This window comes from Oryctolagus cuniculus, chromosome 15 (genome assembly GCF_964237555.1).
Source record: "Oryctolagus cuniculus chromosome 15, mOryCun1.1, whole genome shotgun sequence".
Lineage (NCBI taxonomy): Eukaryota > Metazoa > Chordata > Mammalia > Lagomorpha > Leporidae > Oryctolagus > Oryctolagus cuniculus.
This window is the reverse complement of record NC_091446.1, coordinates 85,023,775-85,048,291: the sequence shown is the minus strand read 5'-3', so window position 1 is coordinate 85,048,291 and position 24,517 is coordinate 85,023,775. Positions and strand designations below refer to the sequence as shown.

Genomic DNA, 24,517 nt, shown 5'->3' with positions numbered 1-24,517 from the left:
CTCTGCCTCTCTGTAACTCCGCCTTTCAAATAAACAAACAAATCTTAAAACAAAAATTTGATGACTCAAAATTACATATAAAAGGAAATCTGGAAAAACAGTTTTATGTCTGGGACTGACTTCAGCCCTATGCCGTGGCCTCTGTGTCCACGGGTTCTTTATACTTGACATGGCTCCCAATTCCAGTTAGATCACGTTAATCAATTCGAAGGCCGGTGTGACAGGGAAGTCAAAGCCATCATGTCTTCAGAGGGCGGCTGGAATCTGAGACCTCATCCACAAAGCACTTGTGGTGCTGCCTGAACAAAGGCTACTCTGCAGAGCCCAAGGCAGATGCTAAGCCACCACCCAGAATCGTTCCCCCACAGACTGTTCAGGGCTGGAGCCAGTCCAAGAGTCTCTCTCGAAGGAAAGTAGATGTGTGTCACGCACCCTCCTTCATTCCTTTTTCTGGGAGTAACTGCTTCCCTGGAGTTGGTGACCTGGTACGTCCTTAGTGCTACGTGCTTCAGATCACCCTTAGTCTGGGCATCCGCTACAACTCCACCTTCCTGAGCTAGTAGACGTGTGCCCTACCTGGTTCTTTTAAAACAGGGAGACTAGTTATGGGAGCGAACTGGGGTCTTTAAGCAGCACTGCATGAGCAATCATGAGTTGCAATTAGCAGCCCACTGCATGGTAACTTCCTGTGTAGTTACATGATGGCAGTCAGTTCCGTGTTAACTCCCACAGGCCGAATGCCTTGCTGTGGGGGGTCCTATAGCCACACCAATGCCATCCACACCCCGAGGGAAGTAAGTGATAGGGCACATGTTTTTAGTCCTCTTCTCAATATATTCTCCAAATGTGGCTAAAACCATCTATGTAGCTACTTTCATGTGACATATTATTAAGCAAATACAAAAATAACAGAAAGAAATTAGTTGTCTATAGTGAGGTCTAAGGAGTGGGTAAAACAAATGACGTTTTTAGGGCACTGTACGTGAGACATTAAAGAACACTCAGAAAGAAAAATGTCGGAGTTCTTTGTTTTGCTCAGGGCATGGGGTGGTGAAATAAATTAAGACAACTGGATGCGGAAGTGCTGGGAGGGGCATTAAATATATTTAAATAAAATCAACTTCATTTGCCATGTTTCAGCATGGTGTGTGTGGGGAGCACGTATGAGGTGGGGAGATTAGAAAATTTCCCAATAAACTAGCTTGTACCCATGAAAAAGAACTACCTGTATTTCTGAACAGCTGCCTGGGGGGAGGGGCACTCCATGTCCCATTAGAAGTAGTGTACGGAAGTGGCCTTTTCCACCTCCTTGCTGTGTGGCCACAGACCGCGGTGCAGTATTGCAATAAACAAGAGATTTCCACAGCCTCTGCAGTTTTCTCCCATACATCCTAGGCCAAAAACGGAAAAACCAGATGTTGTCTCAGAAAACACCAAGAACACAAGGCACCCGATCTGAGGAGAAATCCGATTGCAACTTCTCAGGTAACGTGGATAAGGGCAGACATGCCCTGCTTGGACAGATACCAAGCTCTCCTTGTTGGCAACACTGGGTAGAACGTACGGTTCCAAACAGACGGAATTGTAAGGTACGGATGCTGTCACTCTACCTGGCTGAGGGTCCAGGGAGATCCACAGGTGTGCAGCATAATAAAGTGCCTGGTACTTAGAACAAAGAGTGAGTGAGTGAGTGAATGGTTTTGTTTCCGTGAAGGAACTTATCTGAGCGACCCTTCCTCCCTCTCTCCCCTCTGGAGCACGAGGAAGAGTGAGGTGAAGAACGCAGTGCTTCCGGTCCACGCGCCAGCTCCTGTCCTTAGCGGGGCTCCTTCCTGTGCACGCGCTGGTGGATGTGCAGGTTGGAGCTCTGGCTGAAGCCCTTGCCGCACTGCCCGCACTCGTAGGGCTTCTCGCCGGTGTGCACGCGCTGGTGGATGAGCAGCTTGGAGCTCTGGCTGAAGCCCTTGCCGCACTTGCCGCAGTGGTAGGGCTTCTCGCCGGTGTGCACCCGCAGGTGGATGCGCAGGTCCGAGCTCTGGCTGAAGCCCTTGCCGCACTCGTAGCACTGGTAGGGCTTCTCGCCGGTGTGCACGCAGCGGTGGATGTGCAGGTTGGAGCTCTGGCTGAAGCCCTTGCCGCACTCGGCGCACCTGTAGGGCCTCTCGCCGGTGTGCACGCGCTGGTGGATGTGCAGGTTGGAGCGCTGGCTGAAGCTCATCCCGCACTCCCCGCACTCGTAGGGCTTCTCCCCGGTGTGCACACGCTGGTGGATGAGCAGCTTGGAGCTCTGGCTGAAGCCCTTGGCGCACCTGTCGCACTTGTAGGGCTTCTCGCCGGTGTGCACCGCGTGGTGGATGAGCAGGCTGGAGCTCCTGGTGAAGCCCTTGCCGCACTTGTCGCACTTGTAGGGCTTCTCGTCTGTGTGCACGGCCTGGTGGACGAGCAGGCTGGAGCTCCTGGTGAAGCCCTTGCCGCACTGCTCACACCTGTAGGGCTTCTCGCTGGTGTGCACGGCCTGGTGGAGCAGCAGCTCTGAGTTCTGACCGAAGTCCTCGCCACACCGACCACATCTGAACAGCTTCGCCGCCACCGAGTGGATTTTCTCTCGCGGATGGCCGTTGGGGCTGGGGTGGAGTGCTTTCCCACGGCTGCCACGGGCACAGGATTGCTCCTCTGTGGGAACCTCCTGCTGGCTACAGCTGACTGATCGTGACTTCCATTCGGGAAGGTCCTGGCGGTTATATTCCGAGGGACCCAAACGTTCTTTCGGCTGGCCGCTGTGGCCGGTCACCTCACCCCGGCCCAAGGGCGAGCCCAGCTCTGTGACGTCAGACCCAAGTCTAAGGTGAAGGTTCTCTGGACAGCGCTCCGTGGGAGGACGGGATCCCCTTGCCGCTTCCCTCTCGGGGCTCTCCTCAGTCACCGCGAGACTGCCTGTTCCCTGGGGCTCGTCCTGGCAGAGCTGCACTGCAGGGTCCCCTGTGGCCATTTGGCTCCCCACTTTCAAGGCCAGGTGGTTTTCTCTCTCCACCTTTTTGAAGCCATCAGTGTAACGGGTCACCACACCGCTCCTGCTGCTGGAAATATTCTCTCTGTTTCCCACATGGGGGCGAGATCCAGTTCAGGGTTCTTGGGCACTTCCCCTTGAAGACTCAGCATGATCCTGACGCCTACTTCCGGTCCTGGCCGTCTCTTCCTTTCTTTGGAGGCTGCTCCAGAGGACTGTCACTCAAGTCTCCTAGGGAACAAAGAATTCAGTGATCAAACAAAGAGTTCAAGATTTCAGAACTGGAGTGCTCGAGGCCTGAGGACTTTCACCTAGGAGAAAGGTCAGGCTTAACGCCAGGGGTAAGACCTGGGGTGTGGCAGAGAGAAATTCTCTTCACTTTTAAGCACGGCCAGTGAAGTGTCCCTTCGTGGTTCCTGCAGAAGGGGCCATGAATCGTTTATCCTCACCACAAACATTTCATTTCACTTTGCACTGAATTGGTAGTCCAACTGCCTCGGTGTTGGGGACACAGGAAGAAGACAGAAACCCTGCTGCTTCACAAGCTGCAGCCTCCAGGGAAGGAGAAACACAGCAAGCACGATACACCCGGGTGACAGCGCGGGTGACGACGCGGGTGACAGCACGGGTGACGACGCGGGTGACGACGCGGGTGACAGCGCGGGTGACAGCGCGGGTGACGACGCGGGTGACAGCGCGGGTGACAGCGTGGGTGACGACGCGGGTGACAGCGTGGGTGACAGCGCGGGTGACGACGCGGGGGTGTCCCTTTCCGAGCGGCTGGGGAGTAGCGCTGTGTCTGCCTGCCAGGAGTTTTGGATTTTGGAGTATCTGCATAGACGCTGCCAGCTGAACACCCCAACCCAAATGACACCAAACGCGAAAACTTCTGAGTCCTTGAAGTTGCAGGTCTCAGAGCATTCTGGATTTAGGCACGTCAGTCCATGTACGGTACAACACAATACAGGAGATACAAGCATGAGAAACCACGCGAGCCCAGGGCAGGGGCACTCAGCTCAAGCCTGAGGGCCCTGGGAAGATTTCTGGGACAAACTGACAGGACAAAAAAAATACAGACATGTTCAGGAAATACAAGCAGCTGCTTGAGGAGCTTAAAAAAAAAAAGGTTACGGTGGTAGAAAGGGAGGCAGGAACCAGAGTGGAAGGCTTGGGGTCTACTACAGAGGGCTACACTGCGGGAGACTGAACATTTGTAAATTTAAATTCAAAGAGAATTCTAAAACTTTCTTTGATGACAAATACCACTGGAATGCAAACTCTGGGCAGAGACAGACAAGCGAAGGAACGGATGAAGGCTGTGCAGAGAAATGGGGACATCTGCTCTCTATCTCGGATGACGAATCTAGAGGCAGCAAGGGGAAGCAGGTGCCACGCGTGCTGCTGGTTCCCTGCCTGAGTGGGTGCCGTGGTGGCACGTCCCAGCACGGGAAATGCAAGCTCAGAAGGCTGAGTGAGGAGGGGACACAGATGACAGAACACAAAACCGGACTCGTCTCACCCGTGGTGCTGGGGGCACCTTCCTCCGGCACTGTCCGCTCAGCAGCGAGGGCAGAGTGTGTTAGGAGACAGAGTTTACTGCTGTGTATGCTGGTCAGAACAGGAGGGGAATCCTCATAACACAATGAAATGGCAAAAAAGAAGTCCCTATTAGTCTTGAAGATCAGACAGGCTGCCGTCACCAGGGGACCGGGGGAGAAACTGGAAAACAACGCACGGCTCACATGGTGTGCAGGATAAGCCTTCAGCGAGGGGGAGAAGTCTTCTCACTGAGTCCTAGAAATTCAGATTCCAGATTCAGACTCAACAATCAGGCAACTTCATCCAAGAAACGGATGTTCGAGGCAGGATTCCTAATGGCTGGGCTAGAGGCTGGCCTTAGCAAAACTAGTTGCCCGACAAAAAAACCCAAAACCAAAAATCCTGGGTGGCTACCAGCAGCGGCCCAGGAGAAGGCCTCCAGAACAAAATAAATAATCTGCCAAAAAAGGAATAATTTGGGGTGAGGGGAGAAGCGGAGGTGGATGTAAATGCTGGACCTACAGAGAAAACAATCAATCCCACATACGTCCAGGACAGAGCCTGAGGGTGTTCTGAACAGGGCCGACTGCAGCTCAGAGCTGGGGCCAGGGTGGCAGGCATGCTCCTGGTAGCCAGCTGACACTGACTTAAGCAGCAGCCTGCACAGCGCCCTCAGGTGGAGTGATTTTTTCCCTTTAATTTTTATTTACTTATTTGAGAGGCAGAGAGACAAGGAGCGCTCCCATTCTGCTGGTCCACGCCCCAAATGCCTTTGACAGCTGGGGCTGGACTGGGCCAGCAACTCAAGCCAGGTCTCCCGCATGGGAGGCAGGGACCCATCACTTGAGCCATCAGCTGCTCCTCCAAGGGTCTGCATTAGCAGGAAGCTGGAGTCAGGAGCCAGAGTCGGTTATGGAATCGAAGGCCCTGTGATGTGGGAGGCCGGCTCGCGACCAGTGCGTTAACTGCTAGGCTGCACGTGTGCCCCATCGATGGACTCTGGTTCCCTCCTCAAGTGGAACACATGTGCATTGTGGTGGGCTGGGCAGCAGCTGAAGATACGTGCTCCAGTATGGCTGGCAACACACGACCTCTGAAAAAATCATGTGAGCATTCCAAATATGTCCAGCAGACAGGTGGACACCTACCAAGCACAAACTGAAGAAACAGCGAATGGAGGAGATGGCATTTAGAAGGTACATCACTGAAAAAGCCGGGGAAAGCAGAGCGCCTATCACTTTTAAACACCATCTAATGAACTACCAACATGGCAATGAGCAGTAATCACACTGCTTCGAAGCTGGGAAAATGACTGAACACCTACTGTGCCAACGGAAGCGCTGAAGCTTTGGTGACACGACCACACACGGAAAGAATGGTTAGGACTCCAGTCTCACACGCGAGGAAACCCAGGCTGAAAGAGGTCAGGTAGCTGGTCTCATAGCGCTACGCTGTCTTATTCTAAGGCCTCCAATCTAAATGGGTTGCATAGCCAAAGGAGACATGGTGAAATCGGAAGTTGGAAAGGCTCTCCTAGAATGAAGAGTAACAGGACGGAAAAATGGAAAGATAAAAGTAACCGGGGCTGGCACTGTGGCACAGTGGGCTTAACCACTGCCTGCAGTGCCAGGATCTGCTGTGGGCGCTGTTTTGTGTCCTGGCTGCTCCATTTTTTTTTTTTTAAAGATTTATTTATTTATTTGAAAGTCAGAGTTACACAGAGAGAGAGGCACAGAGAGAGAGACAGAGAGGCCTTCCATCCGCTGGTTCACTCCCCAGTTGGCCGCAATGCCTGGAGCTGCACCGATCTGGAGCCAGGAGCTTCTTCTGCACCATGAGGGTGCAGGAGCCCAAGGACTTGGGCCATCTTCTGCTTTCCCAGGCCATAGCAGAGAGCTGGATCGGAAGTAGAGCAGCGGGACTTGAACCGGCGCCCATATGGGATGCAGGCCTTGCAGGCAGTGGCTTCATCCACCATGCCACAGCGCCGGCCCCTGCTAATAGCCTGGGAAAAGCAGCGGAAGATGGCCAATGAACCTGGATCCCTGCTACCCATGTGGCAGGCCGTTGTGGCCATCTGGGTAGTAAGCCAGTGGACAGAAGATTCTCTCTTTCTCCTGCTCTCTGTAACACTGACTTTCAAATAAGTAAATAAATCTTTTTTTTTTTTTTTTTTTTTTTTTTAATTAAAAGCCCATCTTGAAGGAGCTCTTCACCCCTCACACTTTTTCGGGTAAGAAAGGATTCAACAGCTCAGGAATGTAAAGCAGCACAAAAAATTTTAAATTAAAAAAAAGAAGAAATAGCAATAAGGGGCTGATGTTGTGGTATGGCAGGTAAAGGTGCCACCTGCAATGCTGGCTCCAGTTCCAATCCAGCTCCATGCTAATGGCCTAGGAAAGGCAGTGGAGGACGGCCCAAGGACTCGGGCTCCTGCTACCCATGTGGGAGACTGGATGAAGCTCTTGGCACCTGTGTGGCTCAGCCCTGGCTGCCGTGGCCATCTTGGGAGTAAACCACCAAATGAAGGCTTCTCCTCTGTACCTCCTTCAAATAAAGAAATCTTTTTTTAAAATTTTAAATATTTTATTAATTTATTTGAGAGGCAGAGTGAAAGAGGGAGAGACAGAGAGAGAGAGGTCTTCCCTCAATTGGTTCACTCCCCAAATGGCTGCAAAGGCTGGAGCTGTACCAATCCGAAGCCAGGAGCTTCCAGGTCTCCCACATGGGTCCAAAGGCCCAAGGACCTGGGCCATCTTCCACTGCTTTTCTAGGCCACAGCAGAGAGCTGGATGGGAAGTGGAGCAGCCGGGACTAGAACTGGTACCCATATGGGATGCCAGTGCAACAGGCAGAAGATATAACAACAGTACAGAATGAAATATTGGCTTCAGGAGGGGAGAACTGCCATCACAGCATACTGCAAGACTCCACAATGAACAGTAACTCCAAAGTCGAGCAGTAAAACATTCATTGCTGATAAGATTGACAGATTGTGGGAGAATGGACACACTGGGGGAGGGAATGTGAAACAGCTGTTACCCTCCCCAATGATATGGGGAAGTTAACAGAAAATATTCAACACTGGTAAGGTGAGAAAGAGCGTATATCATAAACTCAAAATGACACTGGGGCCAGCGCTGTGACGTAGCAGGTAAAGCCGCCTTCTGTGATGTGGGCAACCTATATGGGCGCCGGTTTGAGTGAACCAGCAGATGGAAGACCTCTCTCTCTCTCTCTCTCTCTCTGCCTCTCCTTCTCTCTCTGTGTAACTCTTTCAAATAAATAAATAAATCTTTTAACAAAATAAGATGGGGCCTTTGGAAAGTGATGAAGGTCAGCTACATTGGGGTGGGGCCCTTCTTACTGAATCTTGCTGGCTTTTTTTTTTTTTTAAAAAGATTTAATTATTTACTTAAAAGGCAGTTACATACAGCCGGCGCCGTGGCTCAATAGGCTAATCCTCCACCTTGCGGCGCCGGCACACCGGGTTCTAGTCCCGGTCAGGGCGCCGGATTCTGTCCTGGTTGCCCCTCTTCCAGGCCAGCTCTCTGCTATGGCCAGGGAGTGCAGTGGAGGATGGCCCAGGTGCTTGGGCCCTGCACCCCATGGGAGACCAGGAAAAGCACCTGGATCCTGGCTCCTGCCATCGGATCAGCGCGGTGCGCCGGCTGCAGCGGCGGCCATTGGAGGGTGAACCAACGGCAAAAGGAAGACCTTTCTCTCTGTCTCTCTCTCTCACTGTCCACTCTGCCTGTCAAAAATAAAAAAAAAAAAAAAAAAAAAAAAAAAAAAAGGCAGTTACACAGAGAGAGGCAGAGGCAGAGGCTGAGAGAGAGAGTCTTCCATCTGCTAGTTCACTCCCCAGTTGGCCGCAACGGCTGGAGCTGTGTGGATCTGAAGCCAGGAGCCAGGAGCTTCTTCCAGGTCTCCCAGGTGGGTGCAGGGTCCCAAGGACTTGGGCCATCTTCTACTGCTTTCCCAGGCCACAGCAGAGAGCTGGGTTGGAAGAGGAGCAGTCGGGACTTGCACCAGCGCCCGTATAGGATGCCGGCGCCACAGAAGGCGGTTTTATCTGCTGTGCCACAGCACCAGCCCCCAAAGGCCCCACTTCGACACACTGTAATTTGATTAAATTTCCAACCTCAAAGTGCATGACAGAGACTTTGGGGAGGAGTGATATTGCTGCATGCTTACCATGCCCCTTAGGATGCCCACATTCTTGTATGAAGCGCCTGGGCTGGAGTCCAGCTTCCTGACAGTACAGCGGCATGAGAGGCAGCAGTGATGGCTCCAGTAGTCAGGCCCCTGCCACCGACAGGACAGACCCAGACTGAGTTCCTGGCTCCTGGCTGGCTCAGCCCCAGCTACTGCAGGCATATGGTAAGTGACCCACTGGATGAAAGCTTTCTCTGCATCTGCAGGGTTTGTGAGCGATGCAACCCTGTCACACTGAAGACACACTGCTTGAGTGTATACTGGCGTCACCCACCGCGAAGGTCGGATACTTCCTGTGTGCCCTCAGCACTCCATGTGGAGGTTTCCTCCGAGTTCCAGGCACAGCAGTGAAGTGACGCCTACATGACCTTACTCATTGCAGGAGGGCGTGAAAGGCCGATGACTGGATCCTGGGGGGACAGGAGTTGCGGACGTGAAAGAAAGGGTTCACGGTCAACTTTGCTATGCTTTTTGAAACCATGTGAACGCATTCAGTCTTAAAAAAGAGAAAATAGGGTGGCCGGTGCCGTGGTGCAGGTTAATCCTCCACCTGTGGTACCAGCATCCCATATGGGCACCAGTTCTAGTCCCAGCTGCTCCTCTTCCAATCCATCTCTCTGCTGTGGCCTGGAATAGCAGTGGAAGATGGCCCAAGTGCTTGGGCCCCTGCACGCATGTGGGAGACCAGGAAGAAGCTCCTGGCTCCTGGCTTCAGATTGGCGCAGCTCTGGCTGTTGCAGCCATCTGGGGAGTGTACCAGCGGAAGGAAGACCTCTCTCTGTCTTTCCCTCTTTCTGTAATTCTACCTCTCAAATAAATAAATAAAACCTTAAAAAAAGAGAAAACAAATAGCTGTCCAGAGCATATTAGTTGAACTATGGAGGAAAACTGAGTAAGGAACAAGTGAAAGGACCAAGACCCCCACGGGAGACCTAGACTGAGTCCCCAGCCCCAGGCTCAGCCTGGCCTGGCCTGCAATGCTGTGGGCATCTGAGGAGTGAACCAGCTGATGGCAGCTCTGTCTCTGGTTTTTATATTAAAAATAACAACAACAACAACAACACCCCAGTGCCTTTGAGCAACCTCATCATGGCCTGCAGAGCAGGCAGAACATTTTAAAAGATTTGAATGGCACAGTTACACAGGAGAGGAGGACGGACATGGACATGGACATGGACGGACACACACACACACACACACACACTTCTCTCTGCTGGTTCACTCTCCAAATGAACACAACAGCCAGAGCTGGGCTAAACTGAAGCCAGGAGCTTCTTCTGGGTCTCCCACGCGGGTGCAGGGGCTCAACAATTGGGCCATCTTGCACTGCTTTCCCAGATGTGTTAACAAGGAGCCGGATGGGAAGTGAACAGCTAGGACTTGAACTGGTACTCATATGGGATGCCAACACTGCAAGCGGAGGCTTTACCTACTATGCCACAATGCCAGCCCCTAGAACAGTTTTTTTTTTTTATTTAAAGATTTATTTATTTATTTGAAAGGCAGAGTTATAGAGAGACAAAGGCAGAGAGAGAGAGAGGTCTTCTATCCGCTGTTCACTCCCCAGATGGCTACAATGACCAGAGCTGGGCCAATCGGAAGCTAAGAGCTAGAAGTCAGAAGTCAGGAGCCAGGAGCTTCCTCCAGGTCTCCCACGCAGGTTCAGGGCCCTAAGGACTTGGGCCATCACTACTGCTTTCTCAGGCCATAGCAGAGAGCTGGATCGGAAGCGGAGCAGCTGGGTCTGGAACCAATGCCCATAGGGGAATTTGGCACTGCAGGCTGTGGCTTTACCTGCTGTGCCACAGCACTGGTCCCCCGTAGAACAGTATTTGTCTTTTGATACAATTTGCTTTACCTAAGCAAATGTATTACTTTTTTAAAAACCTACATTTTTTGGGGGGATTAAGATTTATTTCTTTATTTGAAAGTCAGAGTTACACAAAAAAAGGAGAGAGAGAGAATCTCCCATCTTCTGCTTCACTTCACAGATGGCCACTGTGGCCAGGGCTGAGCCAGACCAAAGCCAGGAGCCAAGAGCTTCATCTGGTCTCCCACGTGGGTGGCGGGGATCCAGGGAAGAAGCTCCTGGCTCCTGGCTTCAGATTGGCGCAGCTCCAGCCATTGCGGCCAACTGGGGAGTGAACCAGTGGATGGAAGACCTCTCTCTCTCTCTCTGTGTCTCTGCCTCTCCTCTCTCTGTGTAACTTTGCCTTTCAAATAAATAAATCTTTAAACGAAGATGAGTGACTCCTCTCACCTATGGTATAGACCCTTGCATCAGGTACGAGGGACCCACTTCATGATGAATCTTTGACTATCGAGATAACAACAGTGGGCTCAGAGGAGACGGCTAGGAACCCTAATTCCTAAAAGTCACCGCAGACAACCTGATGCACTGCCTGGCTGAGGGGCATTTTAGTAGAGTGATTTTTTTAAAAAATCACCGTGCTTCCATTTTGCACCTTTTCTCATGATTTTAACACTTCCGTGGCTAACAAATGATGACCATTAGCACGCAGTGTTTCTGGACCCGTCACCCACTCAGCAAGAGGGCCAGCTCCGTGATCTGGAGACCACTGAGCGCTAGACGGAGCCCGGGACAGCTGGCAGTGTCTGGCAGGCTCTATTGGAAGGGACCAGAGAGACGCCCCAGGCAATCTTTGGCCAGAAGAGCGGAGCCTGGTGCTCTTAAGGAGTGGCCCAGGGTCACCGAGTCACTCATGTGTACGTCAAAATCAGCAGACACCCGTGCTGAGCCCGGTGAGACCACCTGCAGATTCCACCCCCCACCCCATATCAACCCGTTCCTAAAAACCCGTCTACACAATGCCTTATGTCGCGCACTGAAATCCAACCACAGAGCAGACAGCAACCCACCATCTAGATATGGAGACAGAAACCCGGGCTCACCTGGGCCTCTCAGGGACGGGCGGATTCCTGGAGAGAGAGGGGGGGAGGGGTGAGGGAGAGGGAGGGAGAGAGAGAAGAGAGAGGGAGGGAAAGAGAGAGAGAAGCTGCCAGCAGCTCCACGAAGCGCCCACGTCCTCCCTCGGACGTGGCCCGTTCTGCGCGAAGACTCCAGTTAGGGCAGGGGCTCTTGGGGCACACTGTCCATCCGGACAGCTTCTAGCTGCCCCAAGGCTTCCGGGAACGGGACCTGGGTCCCTCGCAGAAGGCCCCTCTCCGTGGCCTAACGTCCACTAGAAACCTCCCTTGCAGTTAAGGCCCGTCCTGGCTTGCAAAAAAAGGCTGGCGTGGGCGAGTGCAGGGGCCAGGCCAGGGCTCGGCCCGGCGAGGAGCCGCGGCCCACGAAGCGGCAAGGGGTCACCCCAACACTGGGCGGCCCCGCGCCACACGTGCGGCTCCCCCCAAGGCCCAGCGCGACTCCCCGCGCGGGAACCCCCACACAGTGCGACCCCCGCGCGCGGCACGGCTCGTCTCACCTCCCACGTGCAAGCCCACAGCGGCAAGCGCAGCACTCGGGATCTCACCCGCGCCCACGCGGAGGGGCCCGAACTACAAGTCCCAGCATGCCGCGCTGGGGCCACGCCCACTTCCGGCAGCCGACAGCGCCCCACTTCCGGGCGCCGGCCGCCGGGCTGCGCGGGACGGTGTTCTGACTGCGGCCGGGTAGGCGATGTGGCCTCGCCAGTGATTCTCCGGAGGCCTTGCTGTTGTTACAAACGTGATAGGAGTTGTGTTAGGAGTAGCTGTTCAGGTACTGCTTTCCTGTTGTCACAGTTGCTCTTGGGGAGAGAGGACATGGATTCCGCCGTAGCTCGGGCGTCCGCGAACGTTCTGAACCGAGCGCCCCTCGGCGTCCTCTGCGTCAGTTCCGACGTTCGCCCGTGTGGCACATAGTACCCGGGCCCGGTCCCAGGAGCGATCTGGTGTGGGAAACAAGCAATCTAGAAATGCAGGTGGCCAGCGTATCATGAGGTGGGACCTGGGTGGGGGGTGCTCGTATGGGTCGGGGTGAGATTTGCAGTTTTGAGTTGGGGTGCTGGCGCAGAGACGGGCGGTGAGGGAGAGGCGCGCGGCACTCAGCGCCCTGTGGGGCATTTAGGTGATTGAAACGGAAGCGGAGCCCCTCGGTGCGTGTGCGGCTGCAGTTTGCCGTTTTAATTTTTTTGGAAGACTTATTTATTGGAAAGGCAGATGTGCAGAGATTGAGGTAGAGACAGAGAGAAAGAGAAGAGAAGAGAGAGAGGTCTTCCATCCGCTGGTTCACTCCCCAGTTGGCTGCAACGGCTGGAGCTGCGCTGATCAGGAGCCAGGAGCTTCTTCCAGGTCTCCCACGCGGGTGCAGGGGCCCAAGCACTTGGGCCATCTTCTACTGCTTTCCCAGGCCACAGCAGAGAGCTGGATCGGAAGTGGAGCATCCGGGTCTCCAACGGCACTGCAGGCGGCGGCTTTACCCGCTACGCTTTTTCTCTGCAATCCAGAGGGTCTTAGATATTACACAGCGTAAACTAGTCTCAGATCTGCAAAGAGAACAGAAGCTGCCTGAGAAAGGCCGCAGTTAGAGCCTGTGCTGTTCCAGTGTGTAAACTCTGCTGTGCTTCAGACCTAAACAGAGCGCAGCGTTTGAATACAGCACTTAGGCTTCAGTTCCCACGGCCAGGATCCTCAGCCTGGGTTCTTTTGTTTTTCTGAAGTTGTACAAATTAACCTGAGGTGCTTGTCTTCTCAGCACTAGTGCCGTTTTATAAATGTAGAAAACTAAGAAAGAAACATTTCTTGAAGTCATTCAGCTTGCTAGTGGCAAACCTTGGGAAGGCCCAGTCGTTGCTGCTTTGGGGGACAGTGTTTTTCTCTGGACTTCTGTGGGATAGAGTTGAGAGGTTGGGGGGGAGATGTGGTCAGATGGTAAACGGGGAGCGGGAGAGAGACTTGGCCTCACTCACTGCTTAAGAGGGGGAGGCTTTTCTTGGTTCTGCTTTGAGAAGGGCTGATTGCTCACATGGGGAAGGGCCCTGGAACAATGTAGTCCCATCGAATATGGAGGAATATGGAGGAAGAGACTCTGTTTATTTCGCGTAAGAAGGAGGCATTGTCACCCCATTTTAGAGCTTTCACTTCTGAATAGCCTTCAGAAAGGGGCCGGTGCTGGGGTGGAGCCAGTAAAGCCGCCTCCTGCGGCACCTGCATCCCACTTTGGTGTCCCGGCTGCTCCACTTCCAGTCCAGCTCCCCGCTAATGCGCCTGGGAAAGCAGTGGGAGATGGCCCAAGTGCTTGGGTTCCTGCAGCTACGGGGGAGACCTGGATGGAGCTCCTGGCTCCTGGCTTTGGCTTGGTCCAGACCTGGCCATTATGGCCATTTGGGGAGTGACACAGCAGATGGATCACGTCCCTCGCTCTGTAACTCTGTAGAAACATACCCAATGACGGGGCCGGCGCTGTGGCATAGCGGGTAAAGCCACCACCTGTAGTACCGGCATCCCATATGGGCGCTGGTTTGAGTCCTGGCTGCTCCACTTCCAATCCAGCTCTCTGCTATGGCCTGGGAAAGCAATAGAAGATGGCCCAAGTCCTTAGGCCCCTGCACCCGCCTGGGAGAGCCGGAGGAAGCTCCTGGCTCTTGGCTTTGGATCAGCACAGCTTCAGCTGTTGCAGCCAGTTGGGGAGTGAACCAGCGGATGGAAGACCTCTCTCTCTCTGCCTCTCCTTCTCTCTCTTCTTAACTCTTTCAAGTAAATAAATAAATCTTAAATTATCATTAAAAAAACATACCCAGTGTCTCATAATTCATAAAGGACTAAATCCTTAAATTTAACCCTAAATCCTTAAATTAGGACTAAATCCTAAATGGATTCAAATCCGGTTTCTTCTTTCTTTTTCGCTCTTTCTTTCGTAGATTTAGTTATTTATTTGAAAGAGTTACAGAGAGAGAGGGTGAGACAGAGCCATCTGCTGCTGGCTCACTCCCCAGATGACTGGATTTAAATATTTATTTATTTGATAGGCAGAGCAACAAAGAGAGAGGGAGAAAAGGAGAGAGACAGAGGAAGAGATCTGTCTGCTGGTTTATTCCCTACATGGCTGCAACAGTGGGGTGTAGGCCAGGCTGAAGTCAAGAGCCAGGAATTCCCTCCTGGTCGCTCAGATGCGTGGCAGGGGCCCAGCCACTTGGGTCATCCTCTGCTGCTTTCCCAGGCCTGTTAGCAGGGAGCTGGATTGTAAATGGAGCAGCCAGGACCCAAACTGGTGCCCATGTGGAAAGAGTAAAAGCTTTTAGTAAAATCCAACAACTATTTCTAGTAACTACTCAGTGAACTGTGACTAGAAAGGGACATCCTCAAATCTACATCATATCTCATGTTAAAAGACTAAATGCTTGGGGCCCGCGCTGTGGCATAGTGGGTAAAGCTGTTGCATGCAGTGTCGGCATCCCACATGGGCGCTGGTTTGAGTCCCTGCTGCTCTACTTCTGATCCAGCTCTGCACCCATGTGGGAGACCCAAAGGAAGGTCCTGGCTCCTAAAGCTTTGGATCAGTGCAGCTCCAGCTGTTGCGGCCAATTAAAGAGTAAAACAGCGGATGGAAGACCTCTCTCTCTTTCTCTCTCTCTCTCTGCCTCTCCTCTCTGTGTATAACTCTTTCAAATAAATAAATAAATAAATCTTTTTTTAAAAAATGAGACTAAATGCTGTCCCTCTAAATAAGTAACAAAGCAAGAATGTCTGCTTTCACCATTTCTTAAAAGATTTATTTATTTGAAAGAGGGACAGAGAAGCGAGAGGGAGAGGGAGAGAGAGATTCATGTGGTTCACTCCCCGAATGGCTACAATAAGCCAGGACCGGGCCAGCCAAAGCCAGAAGTCAGGAGCCCCACCTGGGTCTGCACCGGGACCCCACCTGGGACCCAGATACTTGAGCCGTCATCTGTTGCAGTGCTGGGTGCAACCACAGGAACCGGGACGGGAAGTGGGCCCGGTGCTCCAGTACGGGATGGCAGCATAGTCGTGGAAGTTCTAGACAGCAGGCAAGGAAAAAATAGAAGGTTTGGGAAGAAGGAAATAAAACTCCCTGTAAATGACATAGTTGTTCATGGAAGATGTCAAGGAAGGGTTCTGGGCCGACGCCATGGCTCACTTGGCTAATCTTCCACCTGCGGCGCCAGCATCCCATATGGGTGCCGGGTTCTAGTTCCAGGTGCTCCTCTTCCAGTCCAGCTCTCTGCTGTGGCCCTGGAAGGCAGTGGAGGATGGCCCAAGTGCTTGGGCCCTGCACCCACATGGGAGACCAGGATAAGCACCTGGCTCCTGGCTTCAGATCGGCGTAGCTCTGGCTGTAGCAGCCATTTTGGGGGTGAACCAACAGAAGGAAGACCTTTCTCTCTGTCTCTCCCTCTCACTGTCTATAACTCTACCTCTCAAATAAATAAATAAAAAAATCTTAAAAAAAATAAAATAAAGGAAGGGTCCTGGGTCCAATATCAACACACAGATACCAGTGGCTTTTCCATATACCTGACAACAAATATCAGAATTTGAAGTTAAAAATATAGTACCATTTACAATCTATACTGCAGAAATTCACAAAATGTAGTCTGTCTGAAAATGACAGAATTGGGACTGGCGCTGTGGCATAGTGGGCTAAGCCTCCAGCCATGGCGCTGGCATCCCATATGGACACTGGTTAGAGTCCTGGCTGCTGCACTTCCAATCCAGTTCCCTGTTGATGGCCTGGGAAAGCAGTAGAGGATGACTCAAGTCCCTGGACCCCTAGGCCCATGTGGGAGACCTGGAAGAAGCTCCTCACTCCTGGCTTCAGATTGGTCCAGCTCCCACCACTGGGTCCATTTAGGGAGTGAACCAGCAAATGGAAGACCTCTCTCTCTGTCTCTCCCTTTCTCTGTTTGTAACTCTGCCACTCAAATAAATAAATATTTTTAAAAAAAATGACAAAATTTAGTTATAAAATGTCACTCATGGGAGAAGAGGAAGAAAGAAAATAAGTGACCTCCTTGGATTTTTTTTCTAACTTCCTGGGAATTAAGTTTTTTTAAATATGAAAAAGATACCTGCACTCCCACGTCTCTTGCTGCACTACTGCACAATACACATAATATGAAACCACATGGATGAACAGTACTTGGCTTAGACACACAATGGAATGTATTCCACCACAAAACCAGATGAAATCCTGACATTTGCAGCAAAATAGGTGGGATTAGATGTCATTATGTTAAGACACAGACCCAGATACAAGCAATGTTTGTGTGGAAGTTGACAGGAAGTTGGGGTGCCGTGTTTGATGCCGCTGTTCAGATGGCAGCACACGGGTGCAGGGGACTCCCACATTGAGTGCCTGGGTGCGAGTCCTGGTTCTGCCTAGGTTGAAGTCCTGGCTCCGCTCCCGGTCCAACTTCTGCTAATGTGCACTGTGGGAAGCAGCAGGTGGTGGCTGAAGTGCTTGGATCCTTGCTGCCCGCAGGGGAGACCTGGAATGAAAATGGATATTCCTGACTTCTGGCTTCTGCCTGGTCCAGATTTAGCTGTTGCAGGTATTTGAGGAATATGATTCTCTCTCTTTCCCCCTCTCCCCCTTTCAAATACAGTGACCATAAATAATTTTTTTACAAGTTTGTAAAAGTCCATGTGAACTTAGAATAGTGATTTCTAGAAGCTGGGGAGGGTGAGGAGACATGAAGACAGGCTGGATGACCGGTAATAAAACAGGCGGAAGTAATAGGTTCGAGCAGAGGGGCGACCGCAGTTCCCTAACGTATTGTGTGCTACAGGATGGGCTGGAGAGAGGAGCTGGCAGGCTCTCGGGGGGATGGGGATGCTGGCTGCCTGATTTGATCAATGCAGACACTATGCACCTGCTAAAATACTGCACTGTGCCCCACACGTGAGAACAAGTGCTGCCTGCTAATGAAAAATCTAAATAAAGAACATTTAAAAATAAAGAAAAAATGTGAACTGAAAAAATTGAGGGGTGGCAACGCAATGTACCACAGGCGAAATGGAAGTGTGACTACAGATAGAGCAGCGTGCCAAGATGCTGTGAGGAGGTGCCACCTGTACGCGTGCATGTAGTCCGTGGGAGTGAGTATGGGCTGTGTCCATGGCAGGTTCAGCAGAACACCGTTCAGCACACATCACAGCTCTGTAGAAAGTGAGGAACTGTGATCTTTCTGCTAGCACTCTTGGCCGCTTGGGGAAGGAACCAGTGGATAGAAAATCTCTTCCAGCCGGCCACATTCTGCCTTTCAAATAAATAAAATAAATCTTATTAAAAAGTAAAGTTGGCCAGCGCCGTGGCTCACTAGGCTAATCCTCCACCTAGCAGCGCCGGCACGCCAGGTTCTAATCCCGGTCGGGGCACCGGATTCTTTCCCGGTTGTCCCTCTTCCAGGCCAGCTCTCTGCTGTGGCCAGGGAGTGCAGTGGAGGATGGCCCAGGGGCTTGGGCCCTGCACCCCATGGGAGACCAGGAGAAGCACCTGGCTCCTACCTTTGGATCAGCGCGGTGCGCTGGCCCACAGCGTGCCAGCCGTGGCAGCCATTGGAGGGTGAACCAACAGCAAAAAGGAAGACCTTTCTCTCTCTCTCTCACTATCCACTCTGCCTGTAAAAAAAAAAAAAAAAAAAAAAAAAAAGTAAAGTTGAGCTGCTGAATATTCGTTCACTTAAAAATACACACACAAATGACAATGGGAAAACTGCAAATACCTGATTTCTGCCCCCCATTTTTCCCCTTGAAATTGTATACTTAGGTGGCTGGTGCTGTGGCATAGCAGGTAAGGCCGCCACCTGCAGTGCTGGCATCCCATATGGGCGCAGGTTCGAGTCCCAGATGCTCCACTTCCAATCCAGCTCTCTGCTGTGGCCTGGCAAAGCAGTGGAAGATGGCCTAAGTACTTGGGCCCCTGCACCCATGTGGGAGATGCAGAAGAAGCTCCTGGCTCCTGGCTCCTGGCTTCAGATTGGCCCAGCTCTGGCCATTCCGGCCATTTGGAGAGTGAACCAATGGATAGAAGACCTCTCTTTCTCTGCCTCTGCTTCTCTCCCTCTCTCTCTAACTCTGCCTTTCATATAAATATATAAATCTTTAAAAAAAGTGTATACCTAGGAAACTTTTGACCCCATTTTAAAATTATATATATTATATCTATATCTATATCTATATCTATATCTATCTTAATGTCTGAAACTACCATTAACAGGTAGAAGAGAAAAAAATTTTTGAGAATGAAATTTTTCCCATCATGGATTTGTAAGTACATTCTCCACGTATGTAGCATGCTAGCTGGGTGTCTTTTGGCATGGTTGCTACATGTTTGGCTTGGCGTTTTCACAGAGGCCAACCAGATAGGCCTCAGTTGTCTCCTGCGAAACACCAATAGCCACACTCTGGAAGTGCAGATCTGTTTTGAAGTCCTGAGCAATTCTTGGGAGGGGAGTTTGGGAATCCCAAGTTCAGTGGCTTTCTGATGTCTAATCTGATTGCTACCGGTACCAGGCCTGTAAGGGTGACGTTCCTTCACCCTCCAGTAGAGGGCGCACTCTTGTGAGCGGCTTTTGTAGCTTGTTGCTTCACCAGGGTCACCAGGGACCAGCAGTTTGTAGGACACATGGTGTCGGAACCTCTAGACTTACCCTTCTTTGGCCGTCATGTAACTTCTTCTTTGTAGCAGGTTGATATGGTGTATTAACATTTAAAAATATTGAACTATGAGGCTGGCACTGTGGCTTAGCATGTAAGGCTGCCGCCTGCAGTGTCGGCATCCCATATGGGTGCCGGTTCTAGCCCTGGCTGCTCCACTTACGATCCAGTGCCCTGCTAATGCACCTGGGAAAGCAGTGGAAGATAGTCCAAGTGCTTAAGCCCCTGCACCCACATGGGAGACCAGGTGAAACTCCTGGCTCCTGGCTTTGGACTGGCCCAGCTCTGGCTATTGCACCAATGGATGGAAGATCTCTGTCTTTCTCTCTCTCTGTCACTCTGTAACCATGCATTTCAAATAAATGAATAATTTTTTTTAAATATATTGAACTGTACTTGAATGCATGGAGTAAATTCCACGTGGTAATGAAGTATGATCCTATTTAAAAAAAAAAAGGATTTATTTATTTGAAAGGCAAAGTTACAAAGAGGGAGGAGACAAAGAGATTGATCTATCATCCATTTGCTGGTTCACCCCCCCAAATGGCCAAAAATGTCCAAGGTGTGGCCAGGCCGAAGGCAGGAGCCTGAAACTCCATTTGAGTCTCCCACAGGGGTGTGGGGAACCAAGTCCTTGGGCTATCATTCATTATTTTACCAGGTGCGTTAGTGGGAAGCCGGGTCGTAAGTGGGGCAGCTGGGACTTGAACTGGCACCAATATGGAATACCGGCATTGCACGCGGCAGCTTAACCAGCTGTACCGTGGTACTGGTCCCATAGTCCTTTTTTCAACTTTGCTGAATTTTATTTGCTAGTATTTTATTGAGAAGTTTTACATTTAAATTTACTAGAAATATTAGTAGGGTTTGTTTGTTTTGTTTGCTTCTTTTTTTTACATTAGTATTGTCTTTGATTTTTGGTATCAGATAATACTGGCCTCACAATGAGTTGAGAAATATTTCCTCCTCTTACTTTTTGAAGGAGATCATGTAAAATTTATGTTAAATCTGCTTTAACTGGCAGAGGGGCCAGTGCTGTGGCGTAGTGGGTAAAGCGGCCGCCTGCAGGGCCAGCATCCCATATGGGCGCCGGTTCGAGTCCTGGCTGTTCTTCTTCCAATCCAGCTCTCTGCTATGGCCTGGGAAAGCAGTAGAAGATGGCCCAATGGCCATTGTGGCCATTTGGAGGGTGAACCAATGGAAGGAAGACCTTTCTCTCTTTCTCTTCCTCTCACTGTCTGTAACTCTGCCTCACAAATAAATAAATAAAATGTTAAAAAAAAATGTTTGGTAGAACTCTCCAGTGAAATAATCTGACCTTGTAAATTTCTTTTTATTTTTCAATTTAATTAAAAATTACTATTCAGATTTTATTATTGCTTCTAAGTTGTTAAATTTATGAATATAGACTTGTTTATAATATTCCCTTTTTTATTTGACAGGTAAAGTTATAGGCACTGAGAGAGAGACACACAGAGACAGGTCTTCCTTCCCTTGGTTCACCTCCAAATGGCTGCTACAGCTGGTGTGCTGCGCCGATCTGGAGCCAGGAGCCAGGTGCTTCCTCCTGGTCTCCCATGCGGGTGCAGGGCCCAAGCAGTTGGGCCATCCTCCACTGCCTTCCCGGGCCACAGCAGAGAGCTGGACTGGAAGAGGAGTAACTGGGACTAGAACCCGGTGCCCATATGGGATGCTGGCGCCACAGGCAGAGGATTAACCAAGTGAGCCATGGCACCGTTCCCCACCCCTTTATCTTTTACTGGCTTTAAACTTTGTGGTGATATATATGCCCAGTTTTGTTCTGAACTTGGTAATTTTATTTTATGTGTTAAGATTTATTTATTTAGTTGAAGAGCAGAAATAGAAGGAGAGAGAGAGAGAGCGAGCAGGGGCACACACTTCCTTACTGGTTTACTCCCCAAACGGCCAGGAGCATCAGCAGGGAGCTGGATTGGAAGTGGAGCAGCTGGGGATGAACCAGCACCTCATTGTGAGGCCGCATTACCTGATACCAAAAATCAGAGACAATGCTAACGCAAAAAAAAGAAGCAGAACAAAACAAATGACGTACAGTGCCAGCCCCTACGTTGGTAATTTTTGTTTTTAAAAAAGTTGCTGATATTGGATGTGGGCATCTCAATTGTGGCGTGATCACTACACTGCAATGTCCACCCTCTCCCAACTTCTTTGGATGCATTTTGCTCTTCTTTTTTAGTTTCCTAGATAGGGTCATAGATTCTTGATTTGAGACTTTTCTTTCTAATATAAGCATTCTCCCGTCCCACCCAACCCCTAGCGGCCACCTTTCCACTGTGGCTTCTTGAGTTTGACAACTATCAGTACCTCACATAAGTGGATCATACAGAATTTGTCTCTCTCTCTCTCTCTTTTTTTTTTAAGATTTATTTATTTATTTGAATGTCAGAATTACAGAGAGAAAGAGAGAGAAATTTTGTATTTGTTGGTTTACTCCCCAGGTAGCTGCAATGGGGACAAAGCCAGGAGCCAGGAACTTCATCCAGGTCTCACATGTGGGAGGCAGGTGCTGAAACCCTTGGACCATCTCTGCTGCTTTTCCCAGGCCATTAGCAGGGAGCTGGATCAGAAGCAGAGCAGCTGGGACATGAAGCGGGGCCCGCGTATGCGATGCTGGTGTCCCAAGCGACGGCTTTACCTGCCATGCCATGATGCTGGCCCCAGAATTTGTCTAAGTGTGACTGGCTTGCTTCACAAGGTTCATCCATGTAGAATTTCCATCCTTTTTAAGGCTGAGTAAATAATTCATTACATGTATATATCACATTTTATGTATTCATTCATTCCTGGATAGACACTTGGTTGCTTCCATGTTCTGACTGCAGATAATGCGACTTAGGAAGATGGATGTAGAATTCAGGTATTGCCCTTACATTTCCTTTAAAACTTCTTCTGACACAAGCTGGCACCCATATGGGATGCCGGCCTCACAAGCAGCAGAGCCTAACCCACAACACCTGCCGCAGGAATCTACTTTTAAAGAGCATTTCTTGGGGCCAGCACTGTGGTGTAACGGGTAAAGCTACCGCTTGCAGTGCCGGCATCCCATATGGGAGCCAGTTCAAGTACTGGCTGCTCCATTTCCTATCCAGCTCTCTGCTGTGGCCTGGGAAAGCAGTAGAAACATGGCCCAGGTCCTTGGACCCCTGCACCCATGTGGGAAGACCCGGAGGAAGTCCTTGGCTCCTGGCTTTGGATTAGCGCAGCTACGGCCATTATGGCCGATTGGGGACTGAACCAGCAGATGGAAGACCTCTCTCTCTCTCTCTCTCTGCCTTTCCTCTCTGTGTACCTCTGACTTTCAAATAAATAAATAATTTTTTAAAAAGATAATTGTTTTCCTATTTTTTAGGTTGTATTTATTTGAGAGGCAGTTACAGACAGTGAGATGGAGAGACAGAGATAAAGGTCTTCCTTCCCTTGGTTCACTCCCCAAATGGCCGCAACGACTGGAGCTGGGCTGATCTGAACTCAGGAGCAGGAGCTTCCTCCAGGTCTCCCACGTAGGTGCAGGGGCCCAAGGATTTGGGCCATCTTCTACTGCTTTCCCAGGCCATAGCAGAGAGCTGGATCAGAAGAGGAGCAGCCGGGACTAGAACCCATGCCCATATGGGAATGCCGGTGCTTCAGGCCAGGGCTATAACCCACTGTGCCACAGCACCGGCCCCCAGAATGGCAGTATTCTGATGGCTTCTTATCTCACCGGAAATAAGAGCCAGTAATTTGGACCAGTGTTGCAGCGCAGTGGGTTAGCTGCTGTCTGAGATGCAGGCACCCCATAGGGAGCTGGTTCTTGTCCTAGCTGCTCCACTTTGAATCCAGTGCCCTGCTAATGCACTTGGAAAAGCAGAGGAAGATGGTCAAAGTGTTTGGGCTCCTGCTACCCCTGTGGGAGACCTGGATGAAGTTCCTGGCTTTGGCCTGGCCTAGCCCTAGCTGTTGTGGCGATTAGGAAGTGAAGCATTGGATGGAAGATATCTCTCCCTCTCTGTAACTCTGCCTTTCAAATAAATCTTAAATAGGAGGCAGTATTCTTCCACTGCACTAAAAGTGATTGGACCTTTTATGTCTTCAATGTCTTTACCACATTTACCTTTCTCAAATAAACCAAACATGCTGTCTGTAGGGGCTTTTGTTTAATGTTTCCCTTCCTAGTGCATACTCCCCACAAACACACTCCTTTGTGTTATCCCACTTTCCTTTTTTTTTAAAGATTTATTTATTTATTTGAAAGGCAAAGGCAGAGAGAGAGGTCTTCCATCTGCTGGTTCACTCCCCAGAAGGCTGCAATGGCCAGGACTGGGCCAATCCAAAGCCAGGATCCAGGAGCTTCTTCCAGGTCTCCCACGTGGGTGCAGGGGCCCAAGGACTTGGGCCATCTTCTACTGCTTTCCCAGGCCATAGCATAGAGCTGGATTGGAACTGGAGCAGCCGGGACTTGAACCGGCACCCATATGGGATGCTGGTACTGCAGGTGGAGCTAGCCCTGAAAGGAGCTTCTTCTTTTCTTTTTTTTTTTTTTTTTTTAAATATACCTGGGCAGGCCAGGCGGGCGGCTCAGCTGAGAGGCAGAGGGCTAGAGGGCTGAGTGCAAAATCTGTTTGGACTCCCCAGGTTTTTTTTTTTTTTTTTTTTTTTGACAGGCAGAGTGGATAGTGAGAGACAGAGAAAAAGGTCTTCCTTTTTCTGTTGGTTCACCCCCGCAGTGGCTGGCGCACCACGGTGATCCGATGGCAGGAGCCAGGTGCTTCTCCTGGTCTCCCATGCAGGTGCAGGGCCCAAGCACTTGGGCCATCCTCCACTGCACTCCCTGGCCACAGCAGAGAGCTGGACTGGAAGAGGAGCAACCGGGACAGAATCCGGCGCCCCGTCCGGGACCAGAACCCGGTGTGCCGGCACTGCAGGTGGAGGATTAGCCTAGTGAGCCGCGGCGCCGGCCCGAGAGGAGCTTCTTAACAGACAGAAGAGCTGTTTACTCTGGCTCACAGTTTGAGGGCAGCCCCATTGGCCTGCCATCGAGTTGGAGCTGGCGATGGCGGAGCACGTGTGGAGGAGGGAAGCTGACGCAGGGAGCAGACTTTGCTTACAGAACCCCCA

At 50.9% G+C, this 24,517-nt stretch overlaps 1 protein-coding gene and 1 long non-coding RNA gene across 11 annotated transcripts in view; one reads left to right on the top strand and one right to left on the bottom strand.

Moving 5' to 3' along the window:
- Nucleotides 1-1,082: 1,082 nt before the first annotated feature.
- On the bottom strand, nucleotides 1,083-12,349 carry ZNF239 (zinc finger protein 239). Of its 10 annotated transcripts, none has more exons than XM_070058133.1 (5): nucleotides 12,211-12,289; nucleotides 11,678-11,704; nucleotides 8,744-9,174; nucleotides 4,527-4,801; nucleotides 1,083-3,238 (listed from the first exon to the last, which is right to left on the bottom strand). In XM_070058133.1, the coding sequence occupies exon 5, from the start codon at nucleotides 2,987-2,989 to the stop codon at nucleotides 1,817-1,819; it is 1,173 nt and encodes a 390-aa protein (XP_069914234.1). In that variant the 5' UTR covers nucleotides 2,990-3,238; nucleotides 4,527-4,801; nucleotides 8,744-9,174; nucleotides 11,678-11,704; nucleotides 12,211-12,289; the 3' UTR covers nucleotides 1,083-1,816. The 10 variants fall into 10 exon arrangements, with proteins under 10 accessions (XP_069914234.1, XP_069914235.1, XP_069914239.1 ...); XM_070058134.1 differs by having other exon boundaries at nucleotides 8,744-8,854; XM_070058138.1 differs by lacking the exon at nucleotides 4,527-4,801 and having other exon boundaries at nucleotides 8,744-8,854; nucleotides 12,211-12,293.
- LOC108175795 (uncharacterized) overlaps nucleotides 12,339-24,517 on the top strand; it is a 24,592-nt gene continuing 12,413 nt past the window's right edge. The window contains exon 1 of the long non-coding RNA XR_011382629.1: nucleotides 12,339-12,485. This is a non-coding gene — a long non-coding RNA (uncharacterized lncRNA). The remainder of the gene's footprint in view (nucleotides 12,486-24,517) is intronic.